General features: G+C 37.8%; 2 protein-coding genes and 1 pseudogene across 4 annotated transcripts in view; 2 read left to right on the top strand and 1 right to left on the bottom strand.

The window, feature by feature from the left end:
• The window catches only part of btbd11b (BTB (POZ) domain containing 11b), a 76,260-nt gene extending 75,130 nt beyond the window's left edge, over window positions 1-1,130 (bottom strand). Inside the window, exon 1 of the mRNA XM_077193511.1 lies at window positions 50-1,130. Within this exon, the coding sequence (XP_077049626.1) occupies window positions 50-911 (862 nt within the window). The 5' untranslated portion in view covers window positions 912-1,130. The remainder of the gene's footprint in view (window positions 1-49) is intronic.
• Window positions 1,131-3,846: 2,716 nt separating this feature from the next.
• cry1b (cryptochrome circadian regulator 1b) lies at window positions 3,847-21,190 on the top strand. 2 transcript variants are annotated; one of them, XM_077193491.1, is made up of 13 exons: window positions 3,847-4,560; window positions 7,988-8,096; window positions 8,223-8,365; window positions 9,255-9,439; window positions 9,525-9,613; window positions 10,177-10,317; window positions 17,130-17,441; window positions 17,627-17,778; window positions 17,875-18,077; window positions 18,207-18,308; window positions 18,834-18,926; window positions 19,038-19,088; window positions 19,684-21,190. In XM_077193491.1, the coding sequence occupies exons 1-13, from the start codon at window positions 4,403-4,405 to the stop codon at window positions 19,767-19,769; spliced, it is 1,824 nt and encodes a 607-aa protein (XP_077049606.1). In that variant the 5' UTR covers window positions 3,847-4,402; the 3' UTR covers window positions 19,770-21,190. The 2 variants fall into 2 exon arrangements, with proteins under 2 accessions (XP_077049606.1, XP_077049607.1); XM_077193492.1 differs by having other exon boundaries at window positions 4,199-4,560; window positions 9,537-9,613.
• On the top strand, window positions 12,612-14,856 carry LOC143696791 (general transcription factor II-I repeat domain-containing protein 2 pseudogene; annotated as a pseudogene). The gene has a single exon (XR_013186061.1). The product of XR_013186061.1 is annotated as a general transcription factor II-I repeat domain-containing protein 2 pseudogene (transcript).
• Window positions 21,191-21,308: the final 118 nt, after the last annotated feature.

Raw genomic sequence — 21,308 nt, 5'->3', positions numbered from 1 at the left:
CTGTTAATTTTGTGAGACTGTTAAACTGCTTTTGAAGGGCAGAACTTACCATTGGCATTTTTCCCACATGTGAGATGCTGATAGGGCAAAAGTAGGCCGTACAACTCCGCATCATTGCTCAGAGCCTGCTCAAAGGATTCCAATGTAAATTTGGGGATCCCGTTATCCTTCTCCACCACCGAGCTATTCAACACCCGAGTGAAGACTTCTCGGAAGAGGCTCTCCATACAGGCGGTCAGGTATATAGCCGCATGCTCGTGGACGCGCACCGCAACCCTGCCGTCCACCATCCACCTGAAGAACTTCCCTACGGAGAAGACCAAGCCACATCTCTCCGATTTCCCACGGCTAAATTTATCCTCGGTACTCATGTTGTACATGGACAGCGCGCTGAGCGATGAGGCGATGCAATTGACCGAGATGGTCCATGACAGTATCATCTTGATGGCACTTTGGACTTCGTATTTGGTACACTTTCCGTAGCGCAAACTCAGCCGCTGCGCTTCCCTGGCGATCCTCACCAGCGCGCGGCTCACGAGCGCGGAGAGGCGCGCCAGCATATCCGCGGACACGGTCCCGAATCTCAACTCTTCCTCCTTGTTGAGCGCGTTCTCCACCTCCCCGAGGCTCCAGGGCACATCCTCAAGCTCGGGAAGTTTCGCACAGTGTCCGGAACACTCCAGGGTCTCGCCGTCTTCGGCCAGGACGGTGTTGACGGTGTCTAGGCTGTTGTGTCGACTGCGCATGGAGTCGGTCAGATGCCAGCAGTGCCCTCCATGCGCATAGGAGATGTGCGCCTCGGAGCAGCACAGAGACAAGCTGGATGACCTGAAGGAGTCCGCGGCTCCACCGTAACCCGAATCCAGCGTCAAATCCTCCAGGGTCCTCACGGATTTACCCCTTGTTGCCATAACTGCACTTCATATTGTCCACAAGGTTGAAAGCAAAAGGAAACGTTCCTTTGTAAACAAACGCCACTGCTTGACGGCTTTATTATGTCCACTGTTATTGGAAAGACACAGGCGAGTTTCCAAATTGTTGCGTTCACTGTTGAAAATGCGCCCCCAACTTTGAAGGAGCAGTGGTGTTATTATGGCACACACCAGTGTGTTTGAAGGCTGTGAAGCGTCAGTTGGAGGAGGAGCCAAATACAACACTGCATCCAATACGCTGAAGGGACCATTGCTGCGTACAGTTCCTTTTGAATGTGCACGGTACTGCATGATGTACTTCTGTTGATCTGGAGATCCTCTCTAAAAAATATGGAGAGATGTCAGACAGTATAAGAATGAAACTGCCAGATACCCACTTGCATAAAGTATTGTAATTTCTGTGGAATCTCCCTGTGTTGTGTAAAACCCAAATATCATTGCAGATCATTGATATATATATAGATAGATAGATAGATAGATAGATAGATAGATAGATAGATAGATAGATGTTTCCAATAAAATTTAAATTCTCTTTAATTATATCGTTTAAAACTATTTTGACTCTGATCAGATAACGCATTTCATTTACTGAGAATACCATCAGTAAATCAACTGTAATTGATCTCTGGAGTGGAAACAGAGCTTTAGATATAGTGGTCTTAAGTGGCCGAAACAAATAGATAGAGTTTATACAACTAGTAGTCAGCATGCATGAAACTGCTCCGATCCAGTAGACCAACCAGGGTAGCATGAAAGGGGAAAAAGCAAGGGATCACATGAACACCTGTCCTCTTCCCCATTCTCCCTTTCAGATGGGGCTCAGGGTAACGAGATTCCTGTTCATTAATAATAAAGAGTATGCATAATATATTAGTCATCTTGAATGGAGGGTGCTTGTAAACTTCACTCCCAGAGTCTGTAAAGGTCATATGTTTTCAATATAAAATAGAATTTGCGCATCAACCACTTGTTATTTCCCTAGTAGCTTTGACGAATGCAGTAACTATTTGGCACCAAAAAAAACACATTAAAATAGTTAAAAATGACATCAAGACTTTTATGTTTAAAGACTGAAGATAACAGCATGAATCAGTACCGGTAACTGTATAATAAGAAAGCATGCATAACACTTTTCGACTTGAAATACACTTAACCATTTAAGTATTTTCAACCTGGCTTTGATAAAGAGCGGACCTTATTTTACTCAACACTGACCTCTTCGGACAACACCTCTTAAGAAACATGAGACTAAAGGGGATACAACAGTTTGAAAGCTGTTTTTGCCGAGAGTAAAAAAGACACTGAACCTCATAGTTTCATTACAATTCTATTTTTAATCTGATAATTAATTTGTATGTCATAATTAACGAGTATCAGATCAATGAACTTTCACTTGAGATATGCAATATGAGTTAGCATATTGTTATGATAGACTGCCATCTAGTGTTCAACAAAACTTCAACCAAACCATCATGTCTTATTCACTCAACAAACTAAGCTCAGACATGAGTCAGGTGCATTACAATTAAACTCATTCACTTGAAATCCGTCAATAATTTTATAAGGGATGTAAGATATATGTTATAGCTGGTTGACATTTAGGTGTGTCCAGACTAATTTCAGTGATTAACAACTAAAATGAAAAGCAGTAATTTTAAATCAGCAGTAATAGTAGCAGAAGGGTTTGAGCTTTTTAAGATGAATTTCCTCATTTATTTTATTGTATGTTAATGTTCCCAGTGACAGAATCTAAAGGCAAGTGCAAACCTAATCAATAAACTAATTATGTCTTGAATCGATGTAGTAGTTCCCACTGTGAATTGCAATGTTTTTCTCTCCCCACACTGATCAATATAAAGATCTTTCAACCAGGCCATGCATTGCCTCCAAATACAAGATTTGTACCAAAAGCGCTTTGCTGATGTTAAGAAAAGTAATAGCAGATTGAAACATGATAATTCTTTGCAAATATACAACAAAGTGATCAAACATTTCCACTGTTGTTGCCCAGGAAAAATATACACAGCTTGTCGACCTTTTATGACAACATGCCCCAATAATAGGGCATCTGAGTTACATTCTATGGGGTTAGTTAGACACAAAGGTAGGAACCTGCCAGACTATTAGAGTCTTTGCAGCAAATTTTAGACAGTACAAACAATTGTAAAAATCAACTTTTAAAACATGACAACTTACCCTGACAAGGCATTTATGACTGACACTCTCTAGTCCTGCTTTCACAATAAGTAGTTGTTGCTTAATGTATGCCAGTGTGGTTTTATTGTATTCACTTGTTGTTTACCCATATCTACAACAACAATATGACAAATTCGTCATTTGATTTTGGAGGGTTTTTCACAAGGTGTTTGAAACCAACATACAAAATTACTGCTAGAAAAAGATGAGTTATTGGACTTTTGACTCAAAATCTAGCCCAAGTCAACTAGCCCCAGTCACCACTAAATTATACAGTTATAATATATTATTAGATTGCTACTAGTTTACCTTAAAGTTTAAGTGAAATTCTGGCCATAATATTCTATACACTTTAAGTGAATTACGTCCTACTAGTGCAGAAATATTTCTCATAATAAAACCCATCTGCTCCCCTGTACCTCTGTTCATGTGCCTATCCGGGTACTGACAATTTGTCCAATCAGAATCGAGCAGTAACATTGTAACAACAATCTTTTCCTATGTATTTATCTAAATGCACTATTATTTTAAGTGGTCAATTGGTATCGTGGTCAAAGACAAGTTAATCGAGAACAAACCACTGACTTCACTAAACTAATAGTTTCTGACAGTGAAAAAAAGTGCGGGTTCGCGCGAAGCACACCGCAGAAACGTGATGTTCTAATACGTATGCGGGCGGATCAGACCAATCACCTGCGTAGGAGCCAGTTTGCGTCAATGAGTGGGTGGAGTCGACTAATGGCTGACAGTTCGCGGGGTGAACTCGGGTGAACTAATGGACAACAATCGTGTGGAGAGTTAGAGTTAGATGGAGAGTACGTACGCTTACATATGGATATAATCTTAAAAAACATGTATTTACTGTTTTAGGAAAAATAAGTTTATCGGATGTTTTTTTCTGTCTTCTCGTGTCCACACGTCAATTTCGCGTGCTTGTTTTCCTATGAGTGTTTTTTTCCCCATATATATTATTACGTCATTTTACAGTAGTGTTGACTGTTTTGTCACGGCGTATATTCTGAACACACTCTAAATTTGCTGAGGCACTCGCATCGTGTCTATCACACAGCGTGTGTAAAGCAGCTAAACGACACGTCATATTTTCATCAGTCACTTACGGGCGCAGAGATCCAGCTTAGACATGCGAAAAGTTTATTTTGAGCAAGAAGACGTCACCGGATCTACTTTTTTTTACCTGAACTGAGAAGTCTTGTGTTGTCTAATCTAGTTTGGGAGTAGCTGGAGCATTTTCAGTCTGCAGTTCATTTGGAGTAATGGTTGTCAATACGATCCACTGGTTCAGAAAGGGCTTAAGGCTCCATGATAACCCATCACTGCTGGACTCTGTAATAGGAGCTGATACTCTGAGATGTGTTTACATACTGGACCCCTGGTTTGCAGGATCGTCCAACGTGGGAATCAGCAGATGGAGGTGAGTTTCCTTTGGATCACACAGAGGACAGATGGGATCAGACATCAGCACGTATGTAGTCTATGCAGTAGTCTATACTTATGTTTATACTACGTAGTACGTACATGTTAATTAACAACAAAGTAATCCAATAATAACTAGTATATTTTCACTTTCCCTTGTAACTATTCATTAGGGACTAGTAATTTAAGTGACAAGCATCTGTTAAATTAGTCTCTAGTCCTTTGCTAGTACTAGGCACCATCCCTGAAGAGACAAATAACTAGTCCAATGGAACATTAGCTATTTTAATAAATTTTTTACAAGGCATGGATACTAGTATACAGTACGTGTAATATTATTACCTAATGAGTCATTTCTAGTAATAGTGGAATTGGTACCAACAGCCAGGGGAATACATAGGCCTACTTGTCTGAAGTGAACAGTTATTATCTGAACCATGCACTAGTAAACTAGAATAGTTACTTGTTGTGACTAAAAATAAGTACTACTATAGTTTCTGGTTAAATTGAAATGGGTACCAGCAAACAATTGGAATAACATATTACTTAAATGAAGTAAAAAACCACAGATCCACATAGAATTCAGTGGCATAAATGTTAATGTGTAATTATATAGTTATATAATTGTATTATATATATAATACTATACTCAATCACTAGCACCTCTCCCTCATTCTGTATTACTGTATATACACTAATCAATGCTAAAATTGATTGTCTATTTACATAGTGACTAGTACTATTCTATACCATCTACGCCATCTATAATTTATAGTGAATTTAAATAAAGATACTAGTCACTATTGGATTACTATTGACAAAATATAGATACTAGTTCATTTTGTGGGAAAGATGTTAAAACATTACTGATGGTGATATTTGCATTTTTTTTTTTAATGTGGAAAAAAATCTTTGGATGAGATGATTTTAAGACTTGAATTGAGTACAGGTCTGCATCTGAATGGTCAAAATGATCTCTTGTGACCTCTTTTACCTGTCATATTTTGTCGAAATATGAATATGAAATCTAAAAGAGTTTCTGTAAGCTGTGCCATTTTATTTTATTCTCTCTTTTTTATATACTCTCTTTAGTCTTTTATATACTCTCTTAGCTGTAAGACCAGCTTAAAAAATTTAACTTGTTAGCCATGAATAGCCCTATTTTATGTAGTTATTTAAAAATTTTGTAAGGATTAATAGAGTAAATTCAGACTATTGCAGTAAGAAACTGCCATATGGCCTGTTGTTGGTGCTGGAAAGATGTATCTTGCGTACTTTGTGGTGGGACATCCTGGAGCGGTCACCCTCATAGCAGAGTTCTGATGTAACGTACAACTCTGCCAACTCTCCTCTCCACCGGTGCAGGATGTGAGGAAGTAGGTCAGTGTGTCAGTATGCTATTACCTCATTTCCCTGTCAGCACTGACCTACTTGTCCTTCTCCTCCTAACAGCATTTTGCCTACATTATGCCACCACTCCTCTTTAAAGTTGCTAAACTGTAATCAAAATTATAACCCATGCAAAGGCTGGCCACGTGTATAGTTTCTTTGTCACTCATTTGTACTGTACCATCTTTACAATGCAAATGCAGATCAGAAACTGCATCTGAAGTGAGTTATCCAGAAGCATAATTTCAATTTAAATGGTAAAAATGTATTAAATCTGAAACTATTAGCTAAGTCTTAATTATGAAATGCATGCCCTGTCATGACCATAACAGATTTTCAAAAAGGATTTAAATATGGTGAAATGTTTGTTGATAAAGTATTGATAGTTTTTCTTTTAACATATTTAGTAAACACTTAAAGGACAAGACTGTGTATAAATTTGAATGATTTTATATAATTGTACAGAATTGAACAGTACCTATCAAAAGTTTAGGGTCGGTAAGATATTTTTATCTTATGCTCACCTAGGCTGCATTTATTTGATCCAAAATAAAGTAAAAACTAATATTGTGAAATATTATAATGATTTAAAATAACTTCTATTTTAATATTTTTAATAATGTAACTTATTCCTGTGATGCAAAGCTGAATTTTTAGCATCATTACTCCAGTCTTCAGTGTCACACGATCCTTCAGAAATCAATTTGCTGAAGTGGTGCCCCTGAAACGTTTCTTATAATCAAGTTTGAAAACATGATTTTTGTGGAAACTGTTTTTTTTTTTCATGATTCTTTGATGAATAGAAAGTTCAAATTAACAGTATTTACTTGAAATAGAAATCTGTTGTAAGTAACATTCTAAATGTTTTTACTGTCTTTTTTGACCAATGTAATGCATCCTTGCTGTTGCTGAATTATTTTTATTTGTATTTTATTTTTTTAAATCTTACTGACCCCAAACATTAATGTATGGCTAGTAAAATTTGCGCTGGAAAACACAAAACATTTGCTGGTGTAGCATACATTCTGGTTAATGCTGGCGTAGTAGCACAAGCCAATATATGTTTGCATATGCAGATAAATTGAAACAGCCTTGACCTGGAGGCCAGGACGTGCTGTAGGGGATCAGACGTCTCGAGGAAGGGTTGCAGACAGGCTCGACTGGATGCTACTAATATACAGTCCCACAAGAGGGAACTGTAGTCTGCTGAACACACAACTTTAGCTCTTACAGGATTATACCCCTATTACTCCTTTATTACATTATATATTTAGTGCAGCCAAAAAGAAAATCATGCATAGTATTTTAAAATGTGCCCAGTGTTCATTTCATTATTGATTCAATCCAGGTATAAGTGGTTTTAACTGGGTCATTTAACAAAACGGCGACTGTTAAAGTAAGCTGAAACAACTAAAAACCCCACAGCCTTGGAAAACTGGATAAATGAGGTAGACTCATTTAAGAGGCTCAAAAGTATTGTAAATGATTTAAGTCTTAAAACTCCATGGGCATTTTTATAAAGTAAAAATATTCTTAATCCTCATCCAGCAAATCGCATATTCATGCAAATTTATTGGTTAAGAAGAGTCGGATCCCTGAAGAACATTCAGCTTTTAAAAATGGAATCCTGAAATGTACTCATTTTTATTTTTATTATTTTAGCAACACTTTCCTAACAGGATGTAGCAGCACCCATAGATTAAGATTCGAAAAGTTGTGGACAATGAGGGGCCTTGGAATTAAAAAGGTTGAGAAGCACTAGGCTAGTGTTGCAAACTAATAAATAAGCAAAATGTATTTCTGCAAAGTTTTCACTTTCTATTTTAAGAAATATTAGGCATTCTGAACAGTCAATGTAATACAGAATGGAACTAGTGTGCTTTTCATACTGATAGTTCGTTAGTGCCCTCTGCTGGACTCTTTGACTGCAAGATTGAATTAAATGAATAATAACTATGTCTATCTAAAGTACTGTTTTATTTGCTCATCACTGACTGTTGAGATTAAATGTTGATTCATTATTATTTGTGTTACAGGTTTTTGCTGCAGTGTCTTGAGGACTTGGACGCCAGCCTTCGCAAACTTAACTCTCGCCTCTTTGTCATCAGGGGACAACCCACGGATGTCTTTCCAAAACTATTTAAGGTCAGCGAACTGACCACTTGAGACTAGTCAACCGTTTTCTGTAAAGCCAGTACATGACTTGCTCTGTGTGTTTATGCTGTGCCACTTATTTGACTCGCCTCTCCCTCTCTTTTTTTTTCTGATTAGGAGTGGAAAATCAGCCGGCTGTCATATGAGTACGACTCCGAGCCCTTCGGGAAGGATCGTGATGCAGCCATTAAGAAGCTGGCCAGTGAGGCAGGGGTGGAAGTCTTCGTCAGGATCTCCCACACACTCTATGATCTGGACAAGTGAGTGTATCTAGTCATTGCCATATGCCCATATGACTCCCACGTAGTTGCCAGCAGTCCTGTGGGAAGCTGTTAACCATCATGTCTGGTATTTAACTCTTTATTGAGAATGTCATGTAGACAGATATTGAGAGATCACACAAGATGCAGAGTTATATTAATCTGTCATTTGAATGTCAAAAAGTGCTAAATATTCTAATACTAAAATAAAAAATACAGTCTGCCAGCCTCAATAAAAATGAATTCGCTTCAACCTTTCCGAACTTTATGAAAGATTATTTTATGTGTGTGTGAGGAATTGGAAGCAAGCAGAATACGGGTGTTTCTAAAACACACTCTGCATCATCGCTCATGTGTTTCTAAAACACTCTCTGCATCATAGCTCATGTGGTTAAAAACTGAGCTCAGAATCAATTTTGAAATTTTCATAATCGATCCAGAATCGTTGGAGAGAGAAATTTTTTCCCCCACCCCTAATATTAAATAATAGATTACATTTTACCTTTGTTGTAATTTTTCATATTTTCAATTCCTGAATTTATGTTTACATTAATACTTGATATTGCGGTTTACCTGAGAAAATTGTGGGTAATAAATTACACACCTCACCATTAATTTGTATCTTTTAGTTGATCATTTATTTGTTATATCAACTGTAACTTTTTTATTAAAAAGTGTTTACTCAATGTTTTAATGTAATTTTATATGTAAATATATATATAATGTTGCCTGCCTGTTCAAAAGCATAGTAGATTTTGCTGTATTGAGAATCATGCAATTTCTTTTTATTGGCTTTGAATTTTGATATCTTGACAACACTAATATCCAATAATATTGCTTATACAGTAGATCCTAATCACTGACTCATGTGTTCACTTTCTGTCTCTAGGATTATAGAGTTAAACGGAGGACAGTCTCCTCTCACCTATAAACGATTTCAGACACTCATCAGCAGAATGGGTCCTGTGGAAATTTCAGCGGAGACTATTACGGCTGAAGTCATGGGCAAATGCGTAACACCCATCAGCGAAGACCATGATGACAAGTTTGGCGTACCCTCACTGGAGGAGCTCGGTGAGACACCCGTGGTCCTTAACTTTGCACATGTGTGCATGTGTCTGTTGTAGATGAGATTTTGAAACAGTATATATGGCTTCAGGTTTTGAAACAGAGGGGCTGTCAACAGCTGTGTGGCCTGGTGGAGAGACTGAAGCTCTGACTCGATTAGAGAGACACCTGGAGAGGAAAGTAAGCATCTACTCTGTTACATTGTCTTACATTTATAAATACAGACAATATATCCATATTTATAACTTTAATAAACTATAATCGCTGGCTTCTGATAACAGCCATGCGCGAGTCTAGTTCCTGCGGAAGAGTGAACTCTGACCCGACGCATGACATATTTACAAACACGGAAGCACAGAGTCATTCCCAATCACTTTATTTAGCGCTCATCCAAACTACGTTCGGATTCGTCCATTGGAATGATTTGAAACAATTGAAACAAAAAGTGTCTACGTAAACGTAACTATTGAAAATAATAAGAAATGTTTCTCAAGCACCAAATCAGCATATTAGACTGATTTTTGAAGGATCATGTGACACTGGAGTAATGATGCTGAAAATCCAGCTTTGACATCACAGGAATAAATTATAAAATATATAAAATCGGTTTTACTTAACGTTCACAATATTACGGGATTTACTGTAGCATAAGAGACTTCTTTCAAAAGCATAAAATCTTACTGACACCAAAGTTTTGAACTGTAGTATGTGAACTACTTCCTAAGGTTTTTTTTTTTTTGCAGGCTTGGGTGGCTAATTTCGAGCGTCCCAGAATGAATTCTAATTCCTTGCTGGCCAGCCCCACCGGCCTGAGCCCTTACCTTCGGTTTGGCTGCCTATCCTGCAGACTTTTCTATTTCAAACTCACAGACCTCTACAGAAAGGTAAAGAGTACAACACTGTCTTACTCTGATATTTAAGGCACTATTCATCATCAGTGTTGTGCTAGTTACTAAGATATAGTAACTAGTTACAGTTATTTTTATAATATATATAATATATAATTACAAAGCTTTACAACCATAGAACAAAAAGAGTTAAATAAACTTATCACTTCATCTAAAACAACAACATGTTTATTAGATCCTATACCAACTGAACTACTGAAAGAAGTGTTACCTGTAGTGGAATAGCCTCTTCTCAATATTATTAACTCATCTTTATCTTTAGGTCATGTTCCAAGAACGTTCAAGCTGGCAGTTATAAAACCTCTTATTAAGAAACCACAATTAGATCCAAATAACCTAGCAAATTACAGACCCATTTCGAATCTTCCATTTATGTCAAAAATATTAGAAAAAGTTGTGTCTGCTCAACTCGGCTCTTTCTTGCAAGAAAACGACATCTATGAAAAGTTTCAGTCTGGATTCAGGCCACATCATAGCACTGAAACTGCCCTTGTTAGAATCACAAATGATTTACTTTTAGCTTCGGACCAAGGCTGTATCTCAGTACTAGTTTTACTTGATCTTAGTGCTGCGTTCGATACTATAGATCACACAATACTCTTAGATCGACTACAAAATTACACTGGTGTTCAAGGACAAGCATTAAGCTGGTTCAGGTCATACTTATCTGACCGCTACCATTTCGTCTACTTAAATGGAGAAAAATCGATTATAACTTCGGCAAACTATGGAGTGCCGCAGGGATCAGTGTTAGGCCCTTTATTATTCTCAATATATATGCTGCCACTTGGTAATATTCTAAGGAAACATGGAATTAGTTTCCATTGTTATGCTGATGACACTCAAATATATATTTCATCACGGCCAGATGAATACGCTAAATTATCCAAATTGACAGATTGTGTTAATGATATAAAAGATTGGATGACGCGTAATTTTCTTTTATTAAATCCAGACAAGACAGAGGTAATACTTATCGGTTCTAAAAACCGTCCACAAAACCCTTCACAGCACGACTTTAACATAGTAGGATGCCCTGTTACTTTATCCGCTACAGTAAAAGACCTGGGTGTTATACTAGACCGCAACCTGTCTTTTGAAAAGCATATTTCATATGTTACAAAAACAGCCTTTTTCCACCTTAGAAACATTGCTAAGCTACGTAATATGCTATCAGTCTCTGATGCAGAAAAGTAAGTTCATGTTAAATTCATGACCTCGAGACTAGATTACTGTAATGCTTTATTAGCTGGTTGTCCTGCATCTTCAATAAACAAGCTACAGTTAGTCCAAAATGCAGCCGCTAGAGTTCTTACTAGATCAAGAAAATATGATCATATAACACCGATTTTATCATCACTTCATTGGTTACCTATAAAGTTCCGTATTAAATACAAGATATTGCTTTTGACTTATAAAGCTCTAAATCACATATGTCAGAGTCAAGGCCCGCGGGCCACATCCGGCCCGCGAGAAGGTTTTTTACGGCCCCTGGGATGATCTTGATTTATTATTAGAACCGGCCCGCAGACCGCAGCAAGCCGGCAGCCCGCAGATCTTTTACACGCACCAATACTACATTTCCCACAATGCAACGGTGACGCACCGAGCAGTAGGCTGCTTCATTTCAATATTTATTGGCACAGCAGTCGTCAGCATCACAGTAAAATTAACTTTCAGATACCCATCAAAAATGGCAAAACGGAAGGTGGACACTGAGAACCGGGGGTTTCAAACAAGGTGGGAGTCGGAGTATATGTTCACGGAGGTAGCTGGAAAACCTGTGTGTCTTCTGTGTGGAGAAAGTGTGGCGGAAAAGTAAGTTCATGTTAAATTCATGACCTCGAGACTAGATTACTGTAATGCTTTATTAGCTGGTTGTCCTGCATCTTCAATAAACAAGCTACAGTTAGTCCAAAATGCAGCCGCTAGAGTTCTTACTAGATCAAGAAAATATGATCATATAACACCGATTTTATCATCACTTCATTGGTTACCTATAAAGTTCCGTATTAAATACAAGATATTGCTTTTGACTTATAAAGCTCTAAATCACATATGTCAGAGTCAAGGCCCGCGGGCCACATCCGGCCCGCGAGAAGGTTTTTTACGGCCCCTGGGATGATCTTGATTTATTATTAGAACCGGCCCGCAGACCGCAGCAAGCCGGCAGCCCGCAGATCTTTTACACGCACCAATACTACATTTCCCACAATGCAACGGTGACGCACCGAGCAGTAGGCTGCTTCATTTCAATATTTATTGGCACAGCAGTCGTCAGCATCACAGTAAAATTAACTTTCAGATACCCATCAAAAATGGCAAAACGGAAGGTGGACACTGAGAACCGGGGGTTTCAAACAAGGTGGGAGTCGGAGTATATGTTCACGGAGGTAGCTGGAAAACCTGTGTGTCTTCTGTGTGGAGAAAGTGTGGCGGTACTGAAAGAGTATAATCAGAGACGACATTATGAAACGAAACACGCGGACAAAAACAAGAATATGGACATGGAACAAAGGCTACAAAAGGCAGAGGAATTAAAACGAGGCCTCAAATCTCGACAGGCTCTGTTCAAAAAAGCCAAATCACAAGGCCAGGCTGCTGTCAAGGCCAGTTTTATTTTGGCAGAAGAGATCGCTAAATCAGCCCGGCCATTTACGGAGGGGGATTTCATCAAAAACTGCATGATTAAAGTTTGTGACGAAGTTTGCCCAGAAAAAAGGCAACTCTTTTTAAATGTGAGTCTGAGCAGAAACACCATTGCCGAGAGAGTAGACCAGTTGTCCATCAATCTAAAAGAGCAGCTTGTGAAAAAGGGAAAAGATTTCATTGCATATTCTTTGGCTGTGGATGAGAGCACCGACATTTCTGACATTGCCCAGTTGTCAATTTTCATCCGCGGAGTGGACTCCAGCCTAAGCGTGACAGAGGAGTTTTTGGCTTTACGTCCTATGCATGGCACAACTACGGGGCATGATTTGTATGAAGAGGTGTCAAGATGTGTAAATGAGATGGAGCTGCCTTGGGAAAAACTCGTGGGTTTGACAACCGACGGAGCACCTGCGATGTGTGGACACAGGAGCGGACTGGTGGCGAAGATACGGGAAAAGATGCAAGAGGAAAACGCGACAGGTGAGCTGACAGCTTATCATTGTATCATACACCAGGAAGCGTTGTGCGGTAAAGCCTTGAAAATGGAGCATGTAATGAGCATCATCACGCGCACAGTTAACTTTATCAGAGCCAAAGGTTTGAATCACCGCCAGTTCAAGGCATTTCTGACGGAGTTAGAAACGGAGCATGGTGATTTGCCTTATCACACAGAGGTGCGATGGCTAAGCCAGGGAAAGGTGCTTCAAAGATGTTTCGAGCTTCGTGAGGAGATTTGTCTGTTCTTGGACAGCAAAGGGAAAGACACAACACAACTCCGAGACGAAATTTTTCTGTGTGAAATGGCTTTTCTGTGTGACATTACGAGTCATCTGAATGCAATGAACTTGCAGCTGCAGGGTCGGGATCGTGTCATCTCTGATATGTACAGTACAGTGAAGGCATTTAAAACCAAACTGACTCTGTGGGAGACGCAGATGCGGAAAGAAAATTTGAGCTACTTTCCCAGCTGCCAGACCATGAAAGAGAAGCTCTCTACCAGTGCGTTCCCGAGCGCACAGTTGGCTGATAAAATAGGTATGCTTGCCGCTGACTTTCGACGCCGATTTGCTGACTTTGAAGCACAAAAAAGCAGGTTGGAACTGCTCGGTAACCCATTTGCTGTTGACGTGGAAAGCTTACCACCAAACCTCCAAATGGAGTTGATTGACCTCCAATGCAATGATGCACTGAGGGCAAAATATGCGGCAGTGGGTGCTGCGGAGTTCGCCCGTTTCCTCCCCGACACAATGCCCCAGCTGCGCATCCAGGCTGCTCAAACGTTGTCTATGTTTGGCAGCACATACCTGTGTGAACAACTGTTTTCTTTGATGAACCTGAACAAAACATCACACAGAAGTCGACTTACTGCTGAACACCTCCACTCAATTCTGAGGATTTCCTCAGCTCAGAGCCTTACCCCGAACATTGATGAACTTGTGGAAAAGATGGGACACCACCAAGTATCACCCTCAACCTCAAACAAGTGAACATTACTGTGCAATCACATATTTAGAGTTTTTACTCAGTTCAAGTTTAAAAGTTAAAGTTTAATATTTGTTTTCACTGCATGTTACTTCTCCTTAAACAAAGTGTTGTTTTTGATTAATAGATTTCTGCACTTTATTTTATTGTATTTCAATCCAATTATATTTTAAAAATATTTCAGTTGAGTGGATGATAGAAAATTGCTATTATTGTTTTTTTCTTTGAAGTAAATTTAGCCCACTTTTGCTAAAATAGAAAATATAGGCTACTGATGGTGCCTTGAATACCGGTTTCTTTCATTTAATGTTCATGTTATGGGGATTTTTATATAAAGGAAATTTGTCTTTTGTGTCTGTTGAAAATTAAAGATTACTGACAGAGCCATAAGAAAATATTGCTTTATTTATCTGATCATATTGGAATATATTTGTTAGGTTTTCAGTAGGTTCAATTAGGTTCACTAGACTATATGCGTCATTTAAAAAATTTTCAATGAACATTCGAACAGTCCGGCCCTCGGCTTGTAGCTAAATTTTTTATTTGGCCCTCCGTCCATTTGACTTTGACACCCCTGCTCTAAATGGTTTAGCTCCAGTCTATTTAACGGATCTTCTATCGCCTTACAATCCATCGCGCTCTTTAAGATCACTAGATTCGAGGCTTCTGGTCATTCCTAGGATAACCAGATCCACCAAAGGAGGCAGAGCATTTTCACATTTAGCTCCGAAGCTCTGGAATAGCCTTCCTGATATTGTTCGTAGCTCAGACTCTCTCTCCCAGTTTAAAACTAGACTGAAGACGCATCTATTTAGCCAGGCATTCATATAAATTTTTATCTTACAGTTACTGTAAATTCGGCCTCTAGTTCATAAACGCCAGAGGAGAACTGGCCCCCGACTGAGCCTGGGTTCTCCCAAGTTTTTTTTTTTCTCCATTGGGTCATTTGATGGGGTGTTAGGACACCATTAGGTCACTGGATGGAGTTTTTCGGTTCCTTGCCACTGTTGCCTTTGGCTTGCTCAGTTGGGGATATTCAAATTAATTAACCAATCATACCATTGATTAACTCTACCAAACTTGGATGTCTTTTTTTTCCAGTAATAAACAAACATTGTTAAGTTGTTTTGATTGATACTGTGAAGCAGCTTTGATACAATCTGTATTGTGAAAAGCGCTATATAAATATATTTGACTTGACTTGACTTGACTTACTAGTCACTTCATTCAAAAAGTAACTCAATTACTTTGTTGATTACTTACACCGAAAAGTAATGCATTACTGTTAAAAGTAACTTTTTAGTTACTTTAAAAAAAAACATTATTTAATTTTCCCTTTAATGGTCTTTTATGCGTTATGGTCTACACAAACACAAAACTAACTTAAACAGAAAGTAATTTTTAAACACTATTTTATTTAAGTCAGACCAGCACAAACTGAATATATCACAAGGATTTCTGAGGTGACTCGCTATGCTGACTCGTGATCTTCGCAGTAGACGCGCCAGAGAGAAATGCACATTTCATATGGATTACATAAGCAGAGTGCAGTCTGTAGTCTGTTTTCTTTCGTTTTGAATTGTTCTGTTTAAAAGTAGACATGTCTGTGAGGCAAGTAGGCTACCTTATACGCCGAGTTTCGGTTCATTTATGAGACGAGCTCCAGTTCACGCGCTGGCACCTCCGTTTCGTGATTATCTATCGTCTGCTATATTTACTTCTTATTTATTAAATCCAGGCAATTGGTTGATGAAACATTGATTAAAATTAAGATACAATTAATACAAAGCGAAATTCACTTTAAAGAAAGGTTTTGTGCTTTCTGTTTGATGTCTCTGTGAAAGTTTTAAAGCATCTTTTAGTGCCGCTTTCAGAGCGCTCACGTACGGAGAACTGTCACGTCCATAACATTGTTTCTTCCTCATAAATGCGAACACTAAAAATAAAATAAAATAAATATTTTGTTCTGTGGAGACTGAGAGCCAACCCTTCTTCATCCGGTGGGTAGTATTACTTTGGTTTGCGAAGTGTAATTCACAGAATTACTAAACAATATTTTAGGCCTATAAAATTCAGCCCGTATAAATGTGCATTTTCTAAGCTTAGAAAATGGACAAAATTAATTTGATTCTAATCATAATGTAACATTATTGTGAAATTGATTTCTTTATAGGCTATTTGCTATTAGTATAGTAAATCCTTATGTTTTTATCCAACTAGGCTATGTGTGGGCCTTATGTAAAATACGGGACAAATCGCTTCCCTTATTGATTTGATACGGGACGCATCATTTTACTTGTAAATACGGGACAATTCCGTATCTGAAGGGATGGGTGGCAAGCAACCCTACCACCAATCCTACAATCCGTCGCTGCTGCAAACAGGTTAGCCTGTAGGCTACACTTCAGCCAAAATTAATTAATTTTAAAAAGTAACAGACAACGCACCATATGGTAGCGGTAACGGAGTTAATTTATTTGAAAAGTAATGCGTTACAGTATTAGTTACTGTCAAAAGTAACTGCGTTACAGTGATGCGTTATTAGTAACGCGTTACTGCCCAACACTGTTCATCATTGTCATAATTGATTGTAAGATCGTAAGTGGCTGACAAGTTATTCTCATACGTTTTTTCCCTTGGCTTTTCGATCGCAGGTCAAGAAGAACAGCGTCCCACCACTGTCCCTTTACGGTCAGCTGCTCTGGCGTGAGTTCTTCTACACCGCTGCCACTAACAACCCACACTTCGACAAAATGGAGGTGAATCCCATCTGCGTGCAGATCCCGTGGGACAGGAATCCCGAAGCCTTGGCGAAGTGGGCTGAGGGTCGGACTGGTTTCCCATGGATTGATGCCATAATGACCCAGTTGAGGCAGGAGGGGTGGATCCACCATCTGGCCAGGCATGCTGTTGCTTGCTTCCTCACATGTGGAGACCTGTGGATCAGCTGGGAAGAGGGTATGAAGGTACTGCCATCAGTAGCTCTATTTCCATCTAAAGTTGCAAAATTGGAATATTGTATAAAAAATATTAGCATTTTATGTGAAATCATAAAAATAGGTGGATGGAAACAGTGCTCTGGATTTCATTCAAATATCTGCTGTTGCTTTCTGCATTAGAATCCATATTGATATTATGTTTGTTTTCAAAGGTGTTTGAAGAGTTGTTGCTGGATGCTGACTGGAGCGTCAACGCAGGAAGCTGGATGTGGCTTTCATGCAGCTCATTCTTCCAGCAGTTCTTTCACTGTTACTGTCCGGTGAGCTTCGGTCGACGTACCGACCCTAATGGAGACTATATAAGGTGCCACTCCTTCTTAACCCTTGTTTACATACTAATATTCAATTCACTGTAAATTACAAGTTTGGTTAAAGCTGTTTATTATTATTATTATTACAGGCGGTATTTGCCCATATTGAGGGGCTTCCCTGCCAAATTCATCTATGAACCTTGGAATGCCCCAGAAAATGTTCAGAAGATCGCTAAGTGCATAATTGGAGTGCACTACCCCAAACCCATGGTTAATCACGCTGAGGCCAGCAGGATAAACATTGAGCGAATGAAGCAGATTTACCAGCAGCTGTCCTGCTACCGGGGCCTTGGTAAGAGAACTCTTAAAAATCTAGTTTAACTATTGAACTTTTAGTTTCGCTTGAGAGTCCATTTGTTGAGTGATATGTCAAATTAAATGCCACTGTTTTTTTAATGGATCTTCTCGTAATGCTTGTCAGGCCTCCTTGAAACTGTTCCATCCAGCACAGCCAACAATGGAGATGGTAATGGAGCAGGTCCTTCCTCAGCAGACAACTCACAGGAGAGCACTCACATTACAGGTATACCATTGTCATGCATCTCATATTTCTATAATTAAATTATTTCTATAAATAATTTATTTTGACTTTTGTAGTGGACTCATACCCGTTTTTAGTTGTGATGGTGTCTCGGTCCACAATACATTCACACAGGTGTTTTAGGAAACCAATCAAATTGAATACTACTAATAATAAAATGTAATATTTACAAATAATTAAAAAACAAAAATTGTTATTAATATACTTAAGACAAATGTTACTGTTGTATATTACAATTGTTCTATGAAAAAGTAACTACTGTAAAAAGTTAAAAAATAACTACAAGTCACATAACTAGTATACAAACTTTTGAGCTTTAAACATTTGCATTCCTCTTATCTTGTATTTTGGTGGAAAAGTTTGGCGGAATTCTTGTAAACTTCTGTCCCAAAAAAATTTGAATTTATACGAATTGTAAAATTATGGACTTTTATTCATTATGTGTATTATTGGCAGTTTGGATAATTTCAGTCATTGGTGTTGAAATATTTTCCCTTTATTTACCAGTGCACCCACCTACAGCAAGTTCTCAACCAGAGTTCCCACATTTAACAGTGTCATGTGATCAACAGCCTGTCAACAGTGTGCAGCCACAGCCAGGTGTGTATTGACACAGATTCTTGGATTTTGAAATAAATAAATGCTGCTTACATGTGAAGTGTGAACCAGTTCGTAGGCTACTTGAATAGCATGTCTTTCTTTCCAAACCAGGTCTTTCAGGTGGTGATATAGTTGGACAAGTTCACAAACAGTTACAAAGTGGTGAGTTCTGTCCAAACCATCTCCGAGGAGTTGTAACAGATTTTCATTTTAAGCTGTTTTGAACCGCAATGCAGTTTTGTCTTACTGTGGCATAAAATTTAATTGAACGACTCCATACTGTGTTCTCCAATCAGCAAAAAAACCAAATCACCAATCAGCAAAAAAATACATTAAAACAGTAATATTGTGAAATATTATATTTATATTTTTTCTATTTTTAATATGTTTTAAAATGTAACACATTCCTGTGATTTTTAGAAAATTTCAATTTTCTAATATGCCGTTTTGCTGCTTAAGAAACATTTCTTCCTTTCTTCTCATTGATTGCTAAATATTTTAGTGAAAACCATGATGCTTTTTTCAGGATCCTTTGATAAATAGAAAGTTCAAAAGAACCGTATTGTCCAAATAAAGTATTTACTGTCACTTGTGATCAAATTAATGCATCCTTCCTGAATAAAAGTATTACTTTCTTCTTAAAAAAAACAACAATCTTACTGAACCCAAAATTTTGAATGGAAATCCAACAAAAATGGCATAAAAAATATATAACCTCACATGCTGTTTTTTTGTGTTTGTGTGTGTGTGTGTCCAGGAAGTGGGATGAGTACTTTGAAGCGACATAGTGAAGAACAAGCATCAGAACATGCATTGAAGTTTCAGAGGCAATATAGTTACTAGCCACCACTGAAGCAAGGATATACACACACCTCTCTTCAGTCTTTTAATGGGATCCTAAGACATGATGGACAGTGTCTCCGCATGCCCGTTATCAACTCCTCCATGCTTAGCTTTGCCCTCTGCTTTGGCATGGTGTCATTCTGCTTGTAAAGCTCGAGTTTGCGTTGAGGTCAAGCGTGGAGGTACTATTTCCAGCTGTATTTTGATGAATTGTGGAGGAAATTATTTTGTAGTATTTACACAATCCTACTGTCATTCATCGGTTTCTCTTTCCAAGTCTGTGTATGTTGCATACCATTTGATGTACCTTTGTGCAATGTTATCTGATTGTTTTGGCAATAGCTGTTTTATACAATTCTATATAATATTAAGAGGGATTTATTTGGAAATGTATACAATCCCCCAATTGACAATGTTTCAACTATTTGCTCTTCAGCAAGTCAAAGAATTAGTTTGATCTAAATGTTCAATTCTAATTTATAACTAGGCTAATTTATAAATAGACACAGTAACATGTCTGTAAAGTCCAGAGCAAAAAATCTGTATATTTTGTCAGATTTGTTTTTTGTAATGAAATAACTATATCAAGGAGGCCTTTTCCTCTTAAGCACAAGTGGATTTGTTTCAAGACGATTACTGGGAAACCATGCCTATTATGTATATAAACGTATACCGTAATTCAGTCTGCAAAACATTGTACATAACTTTTTCTTGCTTATTTACAGACTCGCTGTTATTTTTTTATATGAGATTTTTTTTGGATTGTTGTAACGTCTTTATAAATCACCATTAAAATATGATAGACCTGTTAGTAAATTGCAATTATTATGAGATGATTGGGAATTAATATATAATTTTAAGCATGTTCATCAGTATTCACATGTAAAATATTATAATTGAAAAATTAGAATTTTCTTAACATTCATTATCAGTGTTGGCTAGTAATGGACCACATGTAATCTAGTATACGTGATAAGATTACTTCCCTAGATTACGCCCTATTACTACATTTTAAAATATAGATATACAGGGAAAACACATTGCTTTCCCCACAATTAAAGTCCTTGCTTTCCAAAAATGTATGTTTTACAATACACTGTTCAATAGTTTGGGGTTGACAAAATGTTTTTAAAAGAAATCTCTAGTGCTCACCAAGGCTGTATATTTGAGTAAAAAACATCATATTTATAAATATTTCTGGGATTTTAAATAATTTGTCTGTATTTTAATATAATTCATTCCTGTGATGGCAAAGCTGAATTTTCAGCATCATTACTCCAGTCTTCAGTGTTGCGTGATCCTTTAGAAATCATTATAATATGATGAGTTGGTGCTCATCAAACATTATTAGTGTTGAAAACAGTTATGCTGCTTAATATCTGCTTTTTATTTGGAAAATAAAAAGAAATTCAGAAAAAAAAGCTATTACTTGAAATCTTTTTTTGTGACAATGTAAAGGTCTGTCACTTTCTACTTTTGTTTAATGGAAGGAGTGTTTGTAAGTACAAATTACAATTTACATTAGATTTTCATCAAAAC

Source organism: Siphateles boraxobius, unplaced genomic scaffold (genome assembly GCF_051911475.1).
Source record: "Siphateles boraxobius isolate OS27281-9 unplaced genomic scaffold, OSU_SipBor_1 31, whole genome shotgun sequence".
Classification (NCBI taxonomy): Eukaryota; Metazoa; Chordata; class Actinopteri; order Cypriniformes; family Leuciscidae; genus Siphateles; species Siphateles boraxobius.
Note: the sequence above shows the minus strand (reverse complement) of the source record. Positions and strands in the feature narration are given on the sequence as shown.

Excerpts from the sequence above, each read along its gene's own strand:
- cry1b (XM_077193491.1), top strand. The coding sequence starts at position 4,403 with ATGGTTGTCAATACGATCCACTGGTTCAGAAAGGGCTTAAGGCTCCAT. Across the intron at positions 9,440-9,524 it reads ACCCTCACTGGAGGAGCTCG|GTTTTGAAACAGAGGGGCTG; the intron begins GTGAGACACCCG and ends ATATGGCTTCAG. Across the intron at positions 10,318-17,129 it reads TCACAGACCTCTACAGAAAG|GTCAAGAAGAACAGCGTCCC; the intron begins GTAAAGAGTACA and ends TTTCGATCGCAG.